The sequence below is a fragment of the Amphiura filiformis genome, chromosome 13, assembly GCF_039555335.1.
Source record: "Amphiura filiformis chromosome 13, Afil_fr2py, whole genome shotgun sequence".
In the NCBI taxonomy this organism is placed as follows: domain Eukaryota; kingdom Metazoa; phylum Echinodermata; class Ophiuroidea; order Amphilepidida; family Amphiuridae; genus Amphiura; species Amphiura filiformis.
In genome coordinates, this window is record NC_092640.1 from 48,350,970 (window position 1) to 48,366,202 (window position 15,233).

A 15,233-nucleotide genomic window follows, 5' to 3' on the forward strand; every position below is an offset into this window, starting at 1 on the left:
ATGTTTGCATTGAAAAACCTAATAAATTATTCATAACCGTTACGTAATCAATCGATAGTGCGGACACTTTTCATTTGCAAACCACCAAAATTCGTGATCTTTAAGCGTTGGAAAAGAAACCGCATGAATAGAGTGCGATCTCAAGAATATCTTCAATCTGATATGGACTTTGCCTTGATTCGGCCGAATGCAGTGGCGTAGCGTCCTAGGGGCACGGGGTCATATGCCCCAATCGATCGCAAAATTTAAAAAAAAAATCCCATACGAAAATTGCCGTACAACGGCTTGTGCTCCTCCATCAGACCCAGTGCCCCCCTCCATCAGACCCAGTGCCCCCCCATCATGGTTGGTGAACCACCACCCCATATGATGACCCACACTACGCCACTGGCCGAAAATAATGAATAAAAATAATACATACTTACCTGGTATATCGTCACCTTAATACGGTTCCGCCGGTCACGGCATAACTATTCTACTAAAGTATTCAACAAGGACACCTGTCTGCTATCCATTTATATAGTTTTATACGAATCCATCATATAACTAAGACAATAACAGAAATAAGAGGGTGAATTTACCACTTGTTCTCCTAAAGCAACACTTATAACACATTAAGAGCACTTTTGGTCAGGGTAATGTTCTTGGAGAATATTATTTTTTGTTAAGTATCAAAACACTGCCATTACGTGTTATATCATTATGCATTAATTCTAGACAGTTCATTGGTTAATTACCATTTAGTATTTTAGCTCATATATTTATTTTAAACAGTTAAAACTGTTAACAATCTCACTATGCAAATTTGAATACAATTTATTAAGTCACGCCAAAATTTGGTGTTGTGTTTAGAGAATAAACGGGCTGTGTTTAGCCGCTGGAGTACATCTATTATCTCATATAACACAGGCGACATCATTATTTTAAGTGTAAGAACGGCTAAAAACAATACTTTTATTCTAATTCTTAAACTCTTCAATTCAAATGAAAATACCATAAATATTACAAATTATCAATTTTTAATCATTTGTCATAAAATGTGTATTTTATCGCGAATTTCGAAAAATCAAAATAATGTGATACCAGAAGGACATTCTTCGTATTTAGAATTCAATTCGATATGTCTGATGTGCCCTCATGTCCCACAAATATTCTGTCCAGACGTTCATTCCCACCCCTTAAGGTTGATCTGAACCATGGCATATTTTTAAAATGCCGAATTCCACTTTTCTTGAATTCTATATTCATTAGTCTGTGTACTTTAAGTTTGAACAGAAAAATTTTAGGTTTTTAATTTTTCTATCATTTTTAAATATGGTATTTCACCCTTTTCCATCTGAAATCGTCCACATGGTCAATGGCGGGAAATCTTGCCAATCTCGTTTGCTTCGCGCCCGACGCAAAGCGCAACCAGCCTGACCGCGTTTCCCCGCGCTCACACAGAGCACAACTAATAACACGCGTGCTTTTCACCCTGCCCTGTATCTCGCCATGCTCGCGCGAGACTTCAAAACAACTTCTCTGACCGAAGACATGACCGGCCGGGAAATTCATACGGCTTGATGAACAATATTCCTCTTTTTTATGGAAAATATTCCTTGGATTTTCGTAAAACGTGTGCGGAAGGTGTATCTTAATTATGAAAAAAAAAAAAAAAAAAAAAAGGATTCAAGATGATCACATTTGAAAACATCGGTTTTTAATTGCTGTTTACTACCACTTTTGATTTTGATTTTCGTGCATGTTTTCAATTTTTTGTGCAAGCTAACAGATTCATTATAGAAAATAAAGGTAAGATTTTGGTCTTATCGTGTACAGCTCCTTTTCCTCTTGGGACCGTTTTTTTCATTTTTTTTAAATTTTCGTCAAAAAACAAAAATATACAGCAGTATTGCCCAAATTTGGCTGAAACTGTCAAATTTCCACCATTTTTATCGAATATTATTATTATTATAATATTTCTAACAGATGGTCAAAATTCAAAAAAACAAAAAAACGGATCCTTGATTTTCATACCTAGTTTTTGAAAATCAAAAAGAAAATGTTTTTTACTGAAAAAATAATACGGTGTACGTAAATTTGTGGGTCAAAATCACACTGGTAACAAAAGTTATGTATATTATTGGGGCAAGGAATCTAATTACTACACTGAAATTTCAGTGACTCAAGACAAGCAGTTCAGTAAATATGATAGGAAATGAGGTACATCCTGGCGGTACCTCATTTTCTATCATAAATAACATACCGCTTGTCTTGGGTCTCTGAAATTCCAGTGTAGTAAGTGGATTCTTTACCCCTATAATATATATAACTTTTGTTACCACTGTGTTATTCATTTTGAGAAAATGCAAAAATAGTCACACATTTATTGAGGGTGTAGTACCCCCTTAAGCCACGGCAAATGTTGGTGTTGTGTAAAATACGAAATATTTTGTAAGATATGAAATACTTTACAAATGTATTTTTTTTATTTATGTATAGATGATACCAAACAAATATTAAATTTTTGTAAATTTGGCAGAGTTCTTTATTGAAGTAAGATAAAACTCTAGCATGGGCCTTCACTGGAACATGTTCGTATTCATAGTAACATGAGTAGTGTTATTTGAGGCATACTGGCTCTTTTCTTGCCTTTTTTTTTACTAAGATCACCTTTTTTTACTTAGATCACCTCATTTATTAAATATGATATTAAATTTATACATTTACGCTTCGTACGGTTATATCTATAAGATATGTAGTTGATATCAGAGTCACCAATCTTCAACTGTTCATGTCATTTGATATTTTGGAGACGATATAATAGCAAATCTAGAGCCATCATATCATGCCATATCTGAATCCCAAGCACACCCAATGGTCGATAATTGAACGAAAACGTATTGAAAACAGATAGCATCGCCTTTGAAAATAACTCAAAATATCGAATTCAAAGAATTGAAATGCGAAAGCTAACTCAGAGAGTGACCACACGAGGGTTCCGGTGCTATTAAGGCGGTCCTCTTAGAGCTATATCTTTGTATCAGATACGGTGAAGATTTATTATAGGTTAATGAACGCGTATTACTTGTTGGGAGAGAGATTAGACAAAATAATGCACATGCGGTGATGTTGATGCATCTAATGCACGAGCCTCGAAGGGGGGAGTGCATTAGATGCATCAACATCACCGCAAGTGCATACACGAGAAGACTAAACACGTGAATTTTGCTGTTTTTTAAACAAAATTATCATTAAAAATATTGGAAAACAGAACCAAATATAAATGCATCAACCCGCCCAAAAATGAACCAAGCCTACGCGACGCGAACGCGTGTGCCCAAGCACGGAGTGCACATATATACACAATCAATGCATGGTTTGGATTTTTCTAACGATTGCTCTGATTGGTTCGCGCTATCTTAGAGTGTATGAAATATCAAATAATGGACAGTGTACGTAGTGGACTAAATGTTTTTGAAAAAGGTGCTATAAACGCGTTTGATTTGGCCTTGATGGAAACGTTTCTAAAACGTTTCATATGAAAAACACTACAACAGACAATTATGTGACTGGACACTTCGAATCAGCCGTAAATTCGGGCCCCGTCCAATTTTGTTTTATTTCGTGTTTAGAAAATATATATCATGAACTTTAAAATATTATATCATTTGACCTTAAGCGATATCTAGAAGCGGGGTAATGGTTTGTTGAACTCTGCTCCTTCAACAAAATGGTATCCTTTTCGGTTCTATATGTGTCTCTTTTTCCACTTTGCTGGTAATAAAGTCATAATTGGCGGTCATTTCAAATCATCCCCGAGTCAACGAGGTACAGGAATGTCGTCTCATTGTTACTTGTTAGTATACATATATACATACCCAGCCAAAATACAATGCAAATGTAACGCACCACTTGAACAGGATTTAGCCAAAGCAAACAAAGACTAGGGCTATTTAATGATTTTATATGTAGAAGATTAGTAATAAATAAATAATACATTTGGTGAATCATCACAATCAGATCGTATCATCTAGGCCAGTTGCAGCCGAACCTCAGGCGCAGACCTATCCGCACTTAGATTGTAACATCCACCAATTATCTGTGCAGCTCCCCCAAATTCCATTGGGTGAAGGTGGTTTTTTATAGCCAAAAAACTAATCACCGATTTTTTTTGAAAGCAGGAGGAAACCGGAGATCCCGGAGAAAACCTGCGAGAGCGAGCATGGAATCGGGATAAACCAAGTGCACATGAGTCCTTGGGCCGCGCCGGGGCTTGAACCCGGGACCTCAGTGGTGCAAAGCGAGGGAACTACCGCTGCGCTAACTAAGATGATTATCCTCTTCAGCAATAGGATTATTGATTGGTTTAAACGCTATCCAATGTCGCGCCTAATTGAGACACTTATGAATACGAATTGCGGCACATTTTGCACTATATCTCAGAATACAATTTTGCCGAGTTTACGGCTCATTCGTAGTGTCCACTCATATGATCTTACATCTAAAATTACAAATTACATCTACAAATAATTGCAGATGTAATAATGTAATAATCCTTTCAGTCATAATTTCTATAATTACAGAGCGTCTCCACTTTGATTGTAAATTGATGTTACTCGGTACATCTTAATGCAAAATAAAGAAGTAATAAAGTTTGAAGTTGAAACTGAAGTTCTTTGAATAAGTTCTTCAGGGCTGATATGATTAAATAAAATATCAGATTTTGTTGTACAAGTCCAGAAATTTACTCACATTTTAGTGCGGAAGATGAAACGTCTCAAACGTGTGTAAATTTCTGGTCTTGTACAACAAAATCTGATATTTAATGAAACTGAAGTTGTCTTTCAAAGGTATGTCTGAACGATGACCTGGGTTTGCAGTGATAAATAAATCGCGAGTGTTTATTGTGTTATTAGCTGTTTGGAGCACGAAACAGGTATGTGCATTTTAAATCAGTCTCTTGAATACTGGACTAGGAACATTGTAATGTGCAAGGCATCGGAATTAATCTTATCGTACTTTACATGTGCTGCAAGCCAAATGCGATAATTATATTTCTAAAATGTCCTGGCCTTAACATATACGCACTGTTTCTAATTCAACTTCCTACTTGCAATTTATATTATGTTCTCACTGTTGTTACACAAGAGAACACTGAAGGTTACTCTTCACATGCCTAACTTTATCGCTCAAAAATGGTGTAGTTGGGGTCGGGTAATATATAGGTTAAATAATCAAATCCTCATTGTAATGAGCATTTACCATTATTTGAGCGATAAAGTGAGACTTATCTTTTGGAATTATGGTTATGGCTTTCAATCAGGCCAGATCACAAAACCATACATGAGTTACACTTAAAAATTAAAACAAAGATTTATTTTGCTATAAGAATATCTATCTAAGCCTGGAGATCTTGTTGTCTGATGAGATCTGGTCTCAGTTCTTGATCCAAGATCCAGCAATGTCCAAGTTCATGTCTACCCAAGGGAAACCCATGATCTACCTCAGTCCAAGTCCTGAAGACCATGTTCTCACTATCCTACACTCTTATCTTCCGATATAGAAATCCTTAACCAATCTTAACCAATCATTGTTTACGTGGCCCTCTCTTCTAATAATTGGTTAAAAGCCTTAAACTTTGCCACTGTTTAACATCTTATACAATTATTGCTTAAACCTTAACCCAATAAATGCTTAAATGCTTTAAACAATTACCCGTTTAAGACTTTAAACAACCAATTGTTTAAAGATTTTAAACGTTTATTGCTTAAAATACGCTCGTCTTAAACAATAATTGCTTAAATATATGAATAGGTCAATATGATTGGGACTTTCTTTCTTTCTTTGTTTTTATACTGAAACGTAATTCATGATAGATTTGAAGTCATCAGATCTTGGTCAACTGTGAGATTCGTTCAAAAATACAATTTCATGCATAAAGTATTTTGGTTTTTTTTATCAGTTCAACCCGCTATGTATCCGGGCAATATATCCGAGTAAAAAATTAAATCTAGTAAGCCTAATGCTAAAATACAATGCATTACGATACAATGCTAAAATACAATGCATCAACCAATGCATCAATACTAGTAAATTCACACACTCGATACGGTATCCAGCATACCGATACATCAATGCATCTCGTCTACATTGTAAGAACAGAACGTAGAACAGTACAGTACAGTATCGCTAGAATGTCAATCCCAATGATGTTGTTAAATCTAGCAAATAAACCCATAAATATCCATCCTTTATGTCTCAACGATGTCTATGCATAACTTATCAAACGAATCTCGAGTTTGGTGCAACCTGATTGACTCAAACCTACCTATTTGAGCGAAGTTTCAGGGGACCATAAGCAGCACGACCAGCATTCACTCGTGGTCGCCATTGCCTTTGTCGTTTTAAACAATAATTGATTACAATTCCGCGGCGCGAGATGCATCATCGTTAAAGGGACATTCAGCATGTTCTGGTAAAATTTTAAGTTTCAATGTTTGCAAAAAGACGTGTATAATAACCGACCATTATAGTGCAAACTAGACAAGTTAAATATGAAGAAAACTATTTTGGCACGTCAAGTGATCATGTCTGTTATGCCCAGTGCGTTCCAAGGTCCTGCCTTGATCACATAAATTAATATTCCTTTATTAGGATTGCAGGCATTTGCCGCTATAAAATTTAGACTTACTTTATCTTGTATCAGAATACGCCTGCAACAAAACGATATATTTCACACACACCCCACCCACCCCGCACCCTAACATATAGTTTTGAGTATAGGCCTAGTGATGATAAATTCATAACTTTCACAAATCATGCTGTTTTGTCAAAATAAATATTGTTGCAATTTTCATTTGTTATTTCAAGTTGATTGCGCCACATCATGAGATCAAAATATTAACATTTAAAAAATTTCAGTTGACCATGCCCACAAAATCTGTAAATGTACCTTTAAACAACTAGGATTTTTCCGTAACTAACCCACTTGCTTAAATGCTTTAACTTGTGAAAAGTTAACGGATCTTAAACTTTTCTGTTTAAACCTGTTAAACCAAATTGTTTAAAAGAAAATATGTGCCTTTAAACAGATATTGGTTAAATTCGTAAGCAATGTTTCTTAAACAGGGCAATCTTAACTTCTCCGGTAAGAGTGTAGCTGCTATGCAAACACAAAACGTTTTCGATCGTCATTCGGAAAAGGTTACAAAAGGTTGTCAGAAAACGTTTAAATGTCGGGTTATATAAAGGGTATATTAAGGGTATAAAACGTTTTCTTAAAATTAAAAAACATTTTTTGATAATCTACTGCCCAGCAAACACAAAATGTTGTACAGAAAATGTTTAAATGTCGGGTTATATAAAGGGTATAAAAACATTTTAATAACATTCCCAAAACATTTTTGAAAACTTGGGGTTGAAAAAATATTTTGCGAAAAATGTTTGCCCAAAATATTTGCAATAACGTTTTAAATATGTTTTCATGACCTTTATATAACCCGACATTTAAATGTTATTGAAACGTTTCAAAAAAACATTTTAAGAATATTTCTGTATTTGCTGGGTGCAAACATTTTAACATATTGTTATTTAAGGGCTGGGGTATGAACGTTTGGACAGTATTTATTTTGGGACATCAGAGCACATCAGACATATCGAATTGCATTCTGAATACGAAGAATGTCATTCTGATATCAAATATTTTGGATTTTTTGAAATTCGCAATTTAATACACATTTTATGGCAAATCATTAAAAATTGATATTTTTGATATTTAACAGTACTTGAAGTAAACTTTAGAAATCTGATGATTTATACTTAAAGTGTATGTAGGTGGGATGAAAAGCCGACGATCAATTGAAAATTTTGACCTTTCGTATTGAAGATATGGATTTTTTTCCCAAAACACCAAAAAAAAATTAGGTCTTTTTTTTATAAAATCCATATCTTCAATATGAAAGGTCAAAATGTTCAATTGACCGTCGGCTTTTCCTCCCTGCTACATACACTTTAAGAATATAACATTAGATTTATATAATTTACTTCGAGGACTGTTATATATCAAAAATTTGAAAAATATCAAATTTTTATAATTTGTCATAAAATTTGTATTATATTGTGATTTTCAAAAAATGAAAATTATTTGATATCAAAAAGACATGCTTCGTATTCAGAACGCAATTCAATAGGTCTGAGGTGCTCTCATGTCCCACAAAAAATACTGTCGAAACGCAATAAACGCTCATTTTAGATCCCTTAAGTGTTTACACAATATTTGGCAAAAAATGTTTGCAAAAATAGTCTGCAATAACATTTTGAAAACATTTTAAAAATATTTTTGTAGTGTATTTTCATACAAAACATTTTAAAATGTTTTCATGACCTTTATATAACCCGACATCTTAATGTTATTATAACGTTTTCACCTAAACCAAAAGCCAAAATATAACTTCTTTAAAACGTTTTGAAACGTTTTTGTGTTTGCTGTGATGCTAGTATTTTCCAAATGGTATTATATGTTAACCGTAAACTCCTCTGTCGGTAATCACTTTCAAGAGTAAGCCCGGGGAGTAAGCTATCTGCCCCATGTGTCAGTCAGATAACAAGCTAGTTCAGCAAAATACCGCAGTTCGTTGATAATGATATTTCAATCTGTTACTCCTTTGAGTCAACAACACAATCCAACACTATTGGCTTTCACGTTCGCCTTTGCGTAGTTTTTTTTACGACATGGCATAACTGGGCATTAACAGCAGAGACAAATAAATTATTTAGAAGCTGCTGACGAGGATGCACCCAGAAAGCGATTAACCTCCTGCTAAAGCTGACCATCGATCTAATGGCTGGAATTTGGGCAGGTAGAGAATTCCATAATTGGGCTGAAGATGGTAGAAATCATCTTTCATTGCTGACAAGGTTTGATCTTGGGACTTCCACACTAGGTCATGGGATCTCACAGACCGTCGCAACCTGGGGTCATGGACATGGATGTCTGGCATCAGCTGGCATAACAACTAAGGGGCCTCCTTGTAAAACATACGATGGAAGAGGGTGGCTGCTCCAACTGCCCTGCGGTGGCTCAATGGCTGAATACGATGATCTTCATACTCATTTGTTGGCAGACCAATGACACGCTTAGCTCTATTTTGGATGGAGTCAAGCTGAGCTAGTGAGGTGGGAGATGCACCAGTCCAAGCACCGCTGGCATATTCCATTTTTGATCGTATCATCGCCTTGTAGATGATGGCCCTCTGTGCAGGTAGAATATATGGCGAAGCTCTTCTGAGGAATCCCAGTCGCTGACCGGCTGTCTTAGACATTTTGGTGACTGCTTGGTTCCAGGACAAGTTGTTATTCAATGTAAGACCTAGAAGGTCCACGCTGTCAGCTTCTTCAAGAGTTACACCGAAAAGTGAAGTGGTGGATAGTTGCCATCAGCATCTCTTCGGTTGGAGATGGTAGTGGTTTTACATTGGCAGCACAAAACAGAACATTCCATGTCTTAGCCCATGTCTCGATCTTGGCCAAATCTCGGTTGAGAGATGAATGCAGAAGGAAGTCTATCTTCTCTGGATTTGACGTGGATTTGATGAAGGAACATAATGGTAGCACCATCTGCGTACAAGATGGACTGATTGTTCGAATCTTGTTCGAATCTCGTCAATGAAGATGATAAACAGGAGGGGGCCTAGTATGGAGCCCTGCGGTACCCCAGCATTGATTCTTTTCGATCCAGACTCCCTCCCATTCAGGACGATCTTCGATCTTTGAGATAGTCCGTCAACCAAGCATGAAAAGTACCTAAAAACCCTAGTGCAGAAAGTTTCTCAAGCAGACCAGTGTGCCACACTCGGTCAAAAGCGCTGCTTCTTCTGTCCAACACAAACCAATCAGAATCATCAACATGTAAATTACATGGTTACTGTAATAACGCCACCACTTAATTTTCCATTTTTTAATATGAGTTTGTTGCTCACCATGTATGATTGCTAATTAACATTTTCCATTGCATTTCTACAATATTCTATGTACAAACAAATAGAGATAAATATCAGAACAAGCGAAAATTAATGTCCAATGACAAAGTACATAAACTGTTACTGAATATCATAATTTGGGGCACATAGCACTACGTCGTGCCTGCAGTTGCTATCAGCGTCATCTATCTCCAACTGTTCATGTCATTTGATATTTTCGGAGATGATATAATACCAAATCTAGAGCCATGATATCATGCCATATGTGAATCCCCAAGCACACCCAATGGTCAATAATTGAACGAAAACGTATTGAAAACAGATAGCATCGCTTTAAAAAATAAGTATTGAATGCCAACAATTGATGTTTATCTTCAAGGCTTACAATGGTGAGTTTGATATTAAGATAGTGAGTTAGCCTGCTATTATGCAATTTCTAACTCACAGAATGACCACATGAGGGTTCCTTTAGAGCTATATCATCAGGTACGGGAAGATATATCAAATCATGGACAGTCATCTATACGGTACTTTTTTCAGGTGTATACTTTAATACTGGGGTAAGATATTGTGCACGTACGTCTTTACCCCAAATTTAGTAAACTGTAAAATATCGCGATTACACGTCTTGTGGTAAAAACGTTGGCTAAATATTACCCCAGCATGCAACAGGTACTATTTTCATCGGCTTTGGCGATAATACGCAGAACTTGGGCAAGTAATACGCGGGAATCGGATACACCTCCGCCAACGAGTGAACATTCCAGTAGCATGGGTACAGGGCGTTAGTCCGACACGCCGCTAGTCCGACACGCCGCTAGTCTGACAACACAAATTCCCTATACTTAGAGGTGCGTCAGTCCGTACGTTCAAAATAGTGTGTTTCAATAGCTGGATCACAACGTCAATACATAAAATGACTTTTTTGACTTAAGCTTACACACACATGATATGGTGACATCATTCATGGTGACATGCACGGCACATTATGAAAGTCATGCAACGCACATGTTGTCATTTTGTGTGTTGACGTTGTGGTCTAGCTATTGAAATACACTATTATGGAACGTAAAATATACTTATTACATCTTTTTCAAGTTATTTTAGATACATACCTGCAAAAACTGGGATATAATTTATTGTTTGTTCATCTATTTAATTACGTTGTATGGGTAATTTTAGTCCCTACGGGTGGGTCAAGCTTACACAATTTTGTGTAAAAGAGTGCCAGAAATCAACACAAGAAACGGTAGAACCATTACACAAGCATGTGGTGTAACAATTCGACCCCATTTATGTGTAAAAAAAGTACACCATTGAGGTGTAAACTACTACCCTTGCTGAAGTTCACCCCATTTAGCGGTTCAGGGCAATCATGGTCGTCACTGGTGTCAACTTTACCCAACTTTAGTAAAGTTGACAGTGTAAAACCATACCTGAGCAAAGTTTACTCCATTGACGACCATGATTGCCCTATACACCAGTGGTGTGTTCAATATTACACCATATGGGGTAAATTTTACCGCTTATTTTTAAGTGTGTAGCTCCCCAGCAAACACCAAAATATTTTAAAATGTTAAAAATACGTATTTATAAATACGCACGTGACCCATGGTCACGACGTATCAAGACCAGCAAGCGTTGCAAAATCGTCATGCATTGACCATTATACAGAACATGATAGGAACTCTGTAGATAAGTAGCATCAAATTTAAGTATTAATTGAATAGCAAAATAATTACACTTGGGGGAGCAATTTGAACAATCCTGAGCATTAGTATATGACGACGGAAAAATAATCAACGACGGGAACTTTGACAATATAATCACAAAGTTGAACAAAATAGACAATTTTGCTCCACAGTAGTCTCGTGTTGTTCCGTCGTTGCATTCAAATGTATAGGAAGACTACACGCTATGTAAAAGGTCACTTTGAGACTTTACTGTCTACACGCTAGTATTGCAGCGTAAAAAAAGACAGTCAAAGTATGAAAACACCAAACATAATTTCTGAGATACGATACACATTGAACGCAAATCAATTTTTTGGAAATCGATCAATTTAAGAGATATTTATTGAAATAGGAAATTATAAGCAAATAATTATAAGATAAGGTTAAAACTTCCTCTTGCTTACCTATGCAGTAAAAGTAACATTGTTAAATACTCACATGAAATTGTTTGGATGAATCCTGGCGCCATTGCAAACACTGAAGAACAGGAAAAGTTTAAAATTACAAAAATCTGTCTGTTAAATTATCTAAGGATACATACTCAAATCAGACTTAACATTGTTAAACATCTTCCCGGGAAATCTTCATCTTACTAGAAATCTAGTCGCAACATTACAATGATAATACTGTAACTTAGGCGAAAAAATATGATAGCGATTTGTTGACATGATTTAATATACTGTGAATTTTGTTCATTTTGAACAATTCCAAGTAAAAACGAAGTTGGTTTACTCACGTTTTAGTGACGTTTCACCACTACACTAGTGGCTTCATCAGACTGGCAACTCATCACATCTGACTGCTTGCTTTTATAGGCAACAGGAAGCACCGTAGAGGGCGTGATGAGTTGGTCAAAGATGTTGTTGAGCGAGTAGGCCCCCTCGTCCTTGTTTAGAGTGTCTTGTCCTTTTCGGCGGATCCAGATGGCTTCTTTCAGCCACCTGGTGGTCTTGTCGGCTTCGCGATCAATCACTTTTGAGTCCTCCCAATTGATAGAGTGATTTGTGGAGGCTACATGATCAGTGATGGCGGATTTGTGAATGTCCGTGACAGATGATTGGCGTTTTGCTCGAGTAAATGGTTTGGATTCAAATTTCTCCACCTCTTTCTGGTGTTCTTTGAGTCGGATACCAAAGGGGCGACCAGTTTCGCCAATGTAGGAACTTGGGCAGTCACCGCAGGGTATTTCATAAATGGCTTCCGCTTTCTGTTGAGGGAGAAGTTTATCCTTTGGATGGACGAGCATATTGCGGATGGTACGATGTGGCTTCATGGCTGTGGAAAATCCGTGTTTTTAAACACCCTGGACACACGCTCGGATACGCCTCTATATAGGGAACCACAACCATGCCTTTGGTTTTTCACTATCATCTTTACGTTTTGAGGAAAGTTTTGTCTTAGGAGTGGATCTGTCTTTTTGACTTTATTGATTGACCAATCCGGGTAACCGCACGTGGTCAACGCTTCGCGGATGTTTCCTCCTCTTTTGTCTGTCCGTTTCCTCGGTAACCAACGCGTCACTCCTGTCTAGCAGCGTTCTAACAACACCCAGCTTTTGATGTAAGGGGTGGTGGGAGGAGAACTGAAGATATTGGTCAGTGTGCGTTTTCTTGCGGTAGATACAGAGTTTCACTGATCCGTCCGGCTTTCTAGTAATTAAGGTGTCGAGGAAGGGAAGCGAACCGTCTTGTTCTTGCTCGTAAGTGAACTTGACACTGTTGGTAGGGTCGATGGAATTTAAGTGTTCTGTGAGGTTGTCTACTTGTCCTTTGCGTACTATTTCCAACACGTCATCTACGTATCTTTTCCAGAGACGCGGGCGGCAGGCTACCGGGGCTGTGGAAATAGCTTTCTGTTCTAGCCACTCCATGAATACATTACAAGCAAGGGGGCTGAGAGGGCTGCCCATCGCCATACCGAACCGTTGGCGGTAAATATCACCTGAGTAGCTAAAGTAGGCAACCGTGGCAAGACAAAATTTGGTAAGTTCGATGATGTCATCAATGTTGAGGAGTGTTCTGTTTTTGAGGTCTTTGTCTTCGTTTAGTTTTTCACGAAGAACATGAAGAGTGAGATCGATGGGGGTACTAGTAAACAGCGCCACCACATCATGTGAATTGAGGATCTCATCTTCTGTAAGAACAATGTCTTTTAGGTCTTCCGCAAGACTTTTCGAATTCAGAACGTGGTGCTCAGATTGGCCAACTATGGGGCTCAAAATATCAGCTAAGGACTTGGCCACGTTATATCCGATAGAGCCTGTAAAGTCCACGATGGGTCGCAACGGTGTTCCGTCTTTATGAATTTTGGACTTCCATAAATTCTCGGAACATTTTCAGAGGTAGGATACAAAAATTGCTTATCTGCTTTCTTGATTTTATCCTCTCTTTCAAGTCTCTGCAAGATGGAAACCAACTCTCTTTTATGTTTTGCAGTCGGATCCTTGTCTAATTTTTTCATATGTCTTGGAGTCGCTAAGGAGGAGCACATTTTTCTTTATATTCAGACTTGTCCATGACAACTGTGGCCCTGCCTTTGTCGGCCCCGAGGACCATGATAGACTCCTCTTTCTGGAGTTGTTTGATCGCGGTGCGCTCATCTTTGCTGATATTAGAAGGGGGCAATTTTGCCGATTTTAAAGTGCCAACAATCTCAGCACGCAATTGTGCAGCTTCCGGTTTGGTAAGCTTCCAGCATGCTTTCTCACATGCAACAATGTGGTCATCTACAATTGAAGATTGATTTAAATTGTCTGGACTTACCGCGTAACCGAGGCCACGAGCTAGTACACTGTTTTGAGCATCAGACAGTTTATATTTTGACAGATTCTTTACCCATCGCTTGAGTTGTGTACCGCTCAAATCCAAATTTGCGTCAGAATTGTTCTTGTTTACATTGTTGGTGGTTGATTTTTCTTGCTTTACCGCTAGTTCCTTCAACTTCCGGGTTTGCCGTGCACGTACATGTTGGAACTCACTCTCGCGGGAGTTTTCTACATGGCGCGAGATTTCGCGAGACAGATCTTTGTTTATGTTGTGGGCATTTAAATTGGCGTTTGCGCGGATTTTTTCATCCTCTAAAGTCTTGATTTTGTTGGTAACAACACGAATCCTCTCATTTAACAACGCTTTCTCAGCTTTATTCACAATGTCACATGCTCTTTTTGTGTTGATCGGGCATTTAAGCTTTAAACTGGTTGGAATAAGACCACTGTGTTTAGCCCGTAGAGAATAGACTCTATGACATCTGAAACGCGATATTTTCCGTTCCGTGTTTTCAAGTGACAACAACAACATCTTTGACCAACTCATCACGCCCTCTACGGTGCTTCCTGTTGCCTATAAAAGCAAGCAGTCAGATGTGATGAGTTGCCAGTCTGATGAAGCCACTAGTGTAGTGGTGAAACGTCACTAAAACGTGAGTAAACCAACTTCGTTTTTACTTGGAATTGTTCAAAATGAACAAAATTCACAGTTGATATCAACATTCCTAATGAACTTGTTCAAAGATGATTTAATATATATTGTATAACTCTATTAAT

At 37.4% G+C, this 15,233-nt stretch overlaps 2 protein-coding genes across 2 annotated transcripts; both read right to left on the minus strand.

The window, feature by feature from the left end:
* Positions 1–13,115: 13,115 nt before the first annotated feature.
* LOC140167728 (uncharacterized) lies at positions 13,116–13,607 on the minus strand. Its single transcript, XM_072191023.1, has one exon. It carries the CDS (start codon positions 13,605–13,607, stop codon positions 13,116–13,118), a length of 492 nt encoding a protein of 163 aa, XP_072047124.1.
* Positions 13,608–14,166: 559 nt separating this feature from the next.
* Positions 14,167–14,988, minus strand: LOC140167729 (uncharacterized). Its single transcript, XM_072191024.1, has one exon. The coding sequence runs from the start codon at positions 14,986–14,988 to the stop codon at positions 14,167–14,169; it is 822 nt and encodes a 273-aa protein (XP_072047125.1).
* Positions 14,989–15,233: the final 245 nt, after the last annotated feature.

Coding starts and splice junctions, on each gene's coding strand:
- LOC140167728 (XM_072191023.1), bottom strand. CDS start 13,607: ATGGCGATGGGCAGCCCTCTCAGCCCCCTTGCTTGTAATGTATTCATG.
- LOC140167729 (XM_072191024.1), bottom strand. CDS start 14,988: ATGTTGTTGTTGTCACTTGAAAACACGGAACGGAAAATATCGCGTTTC.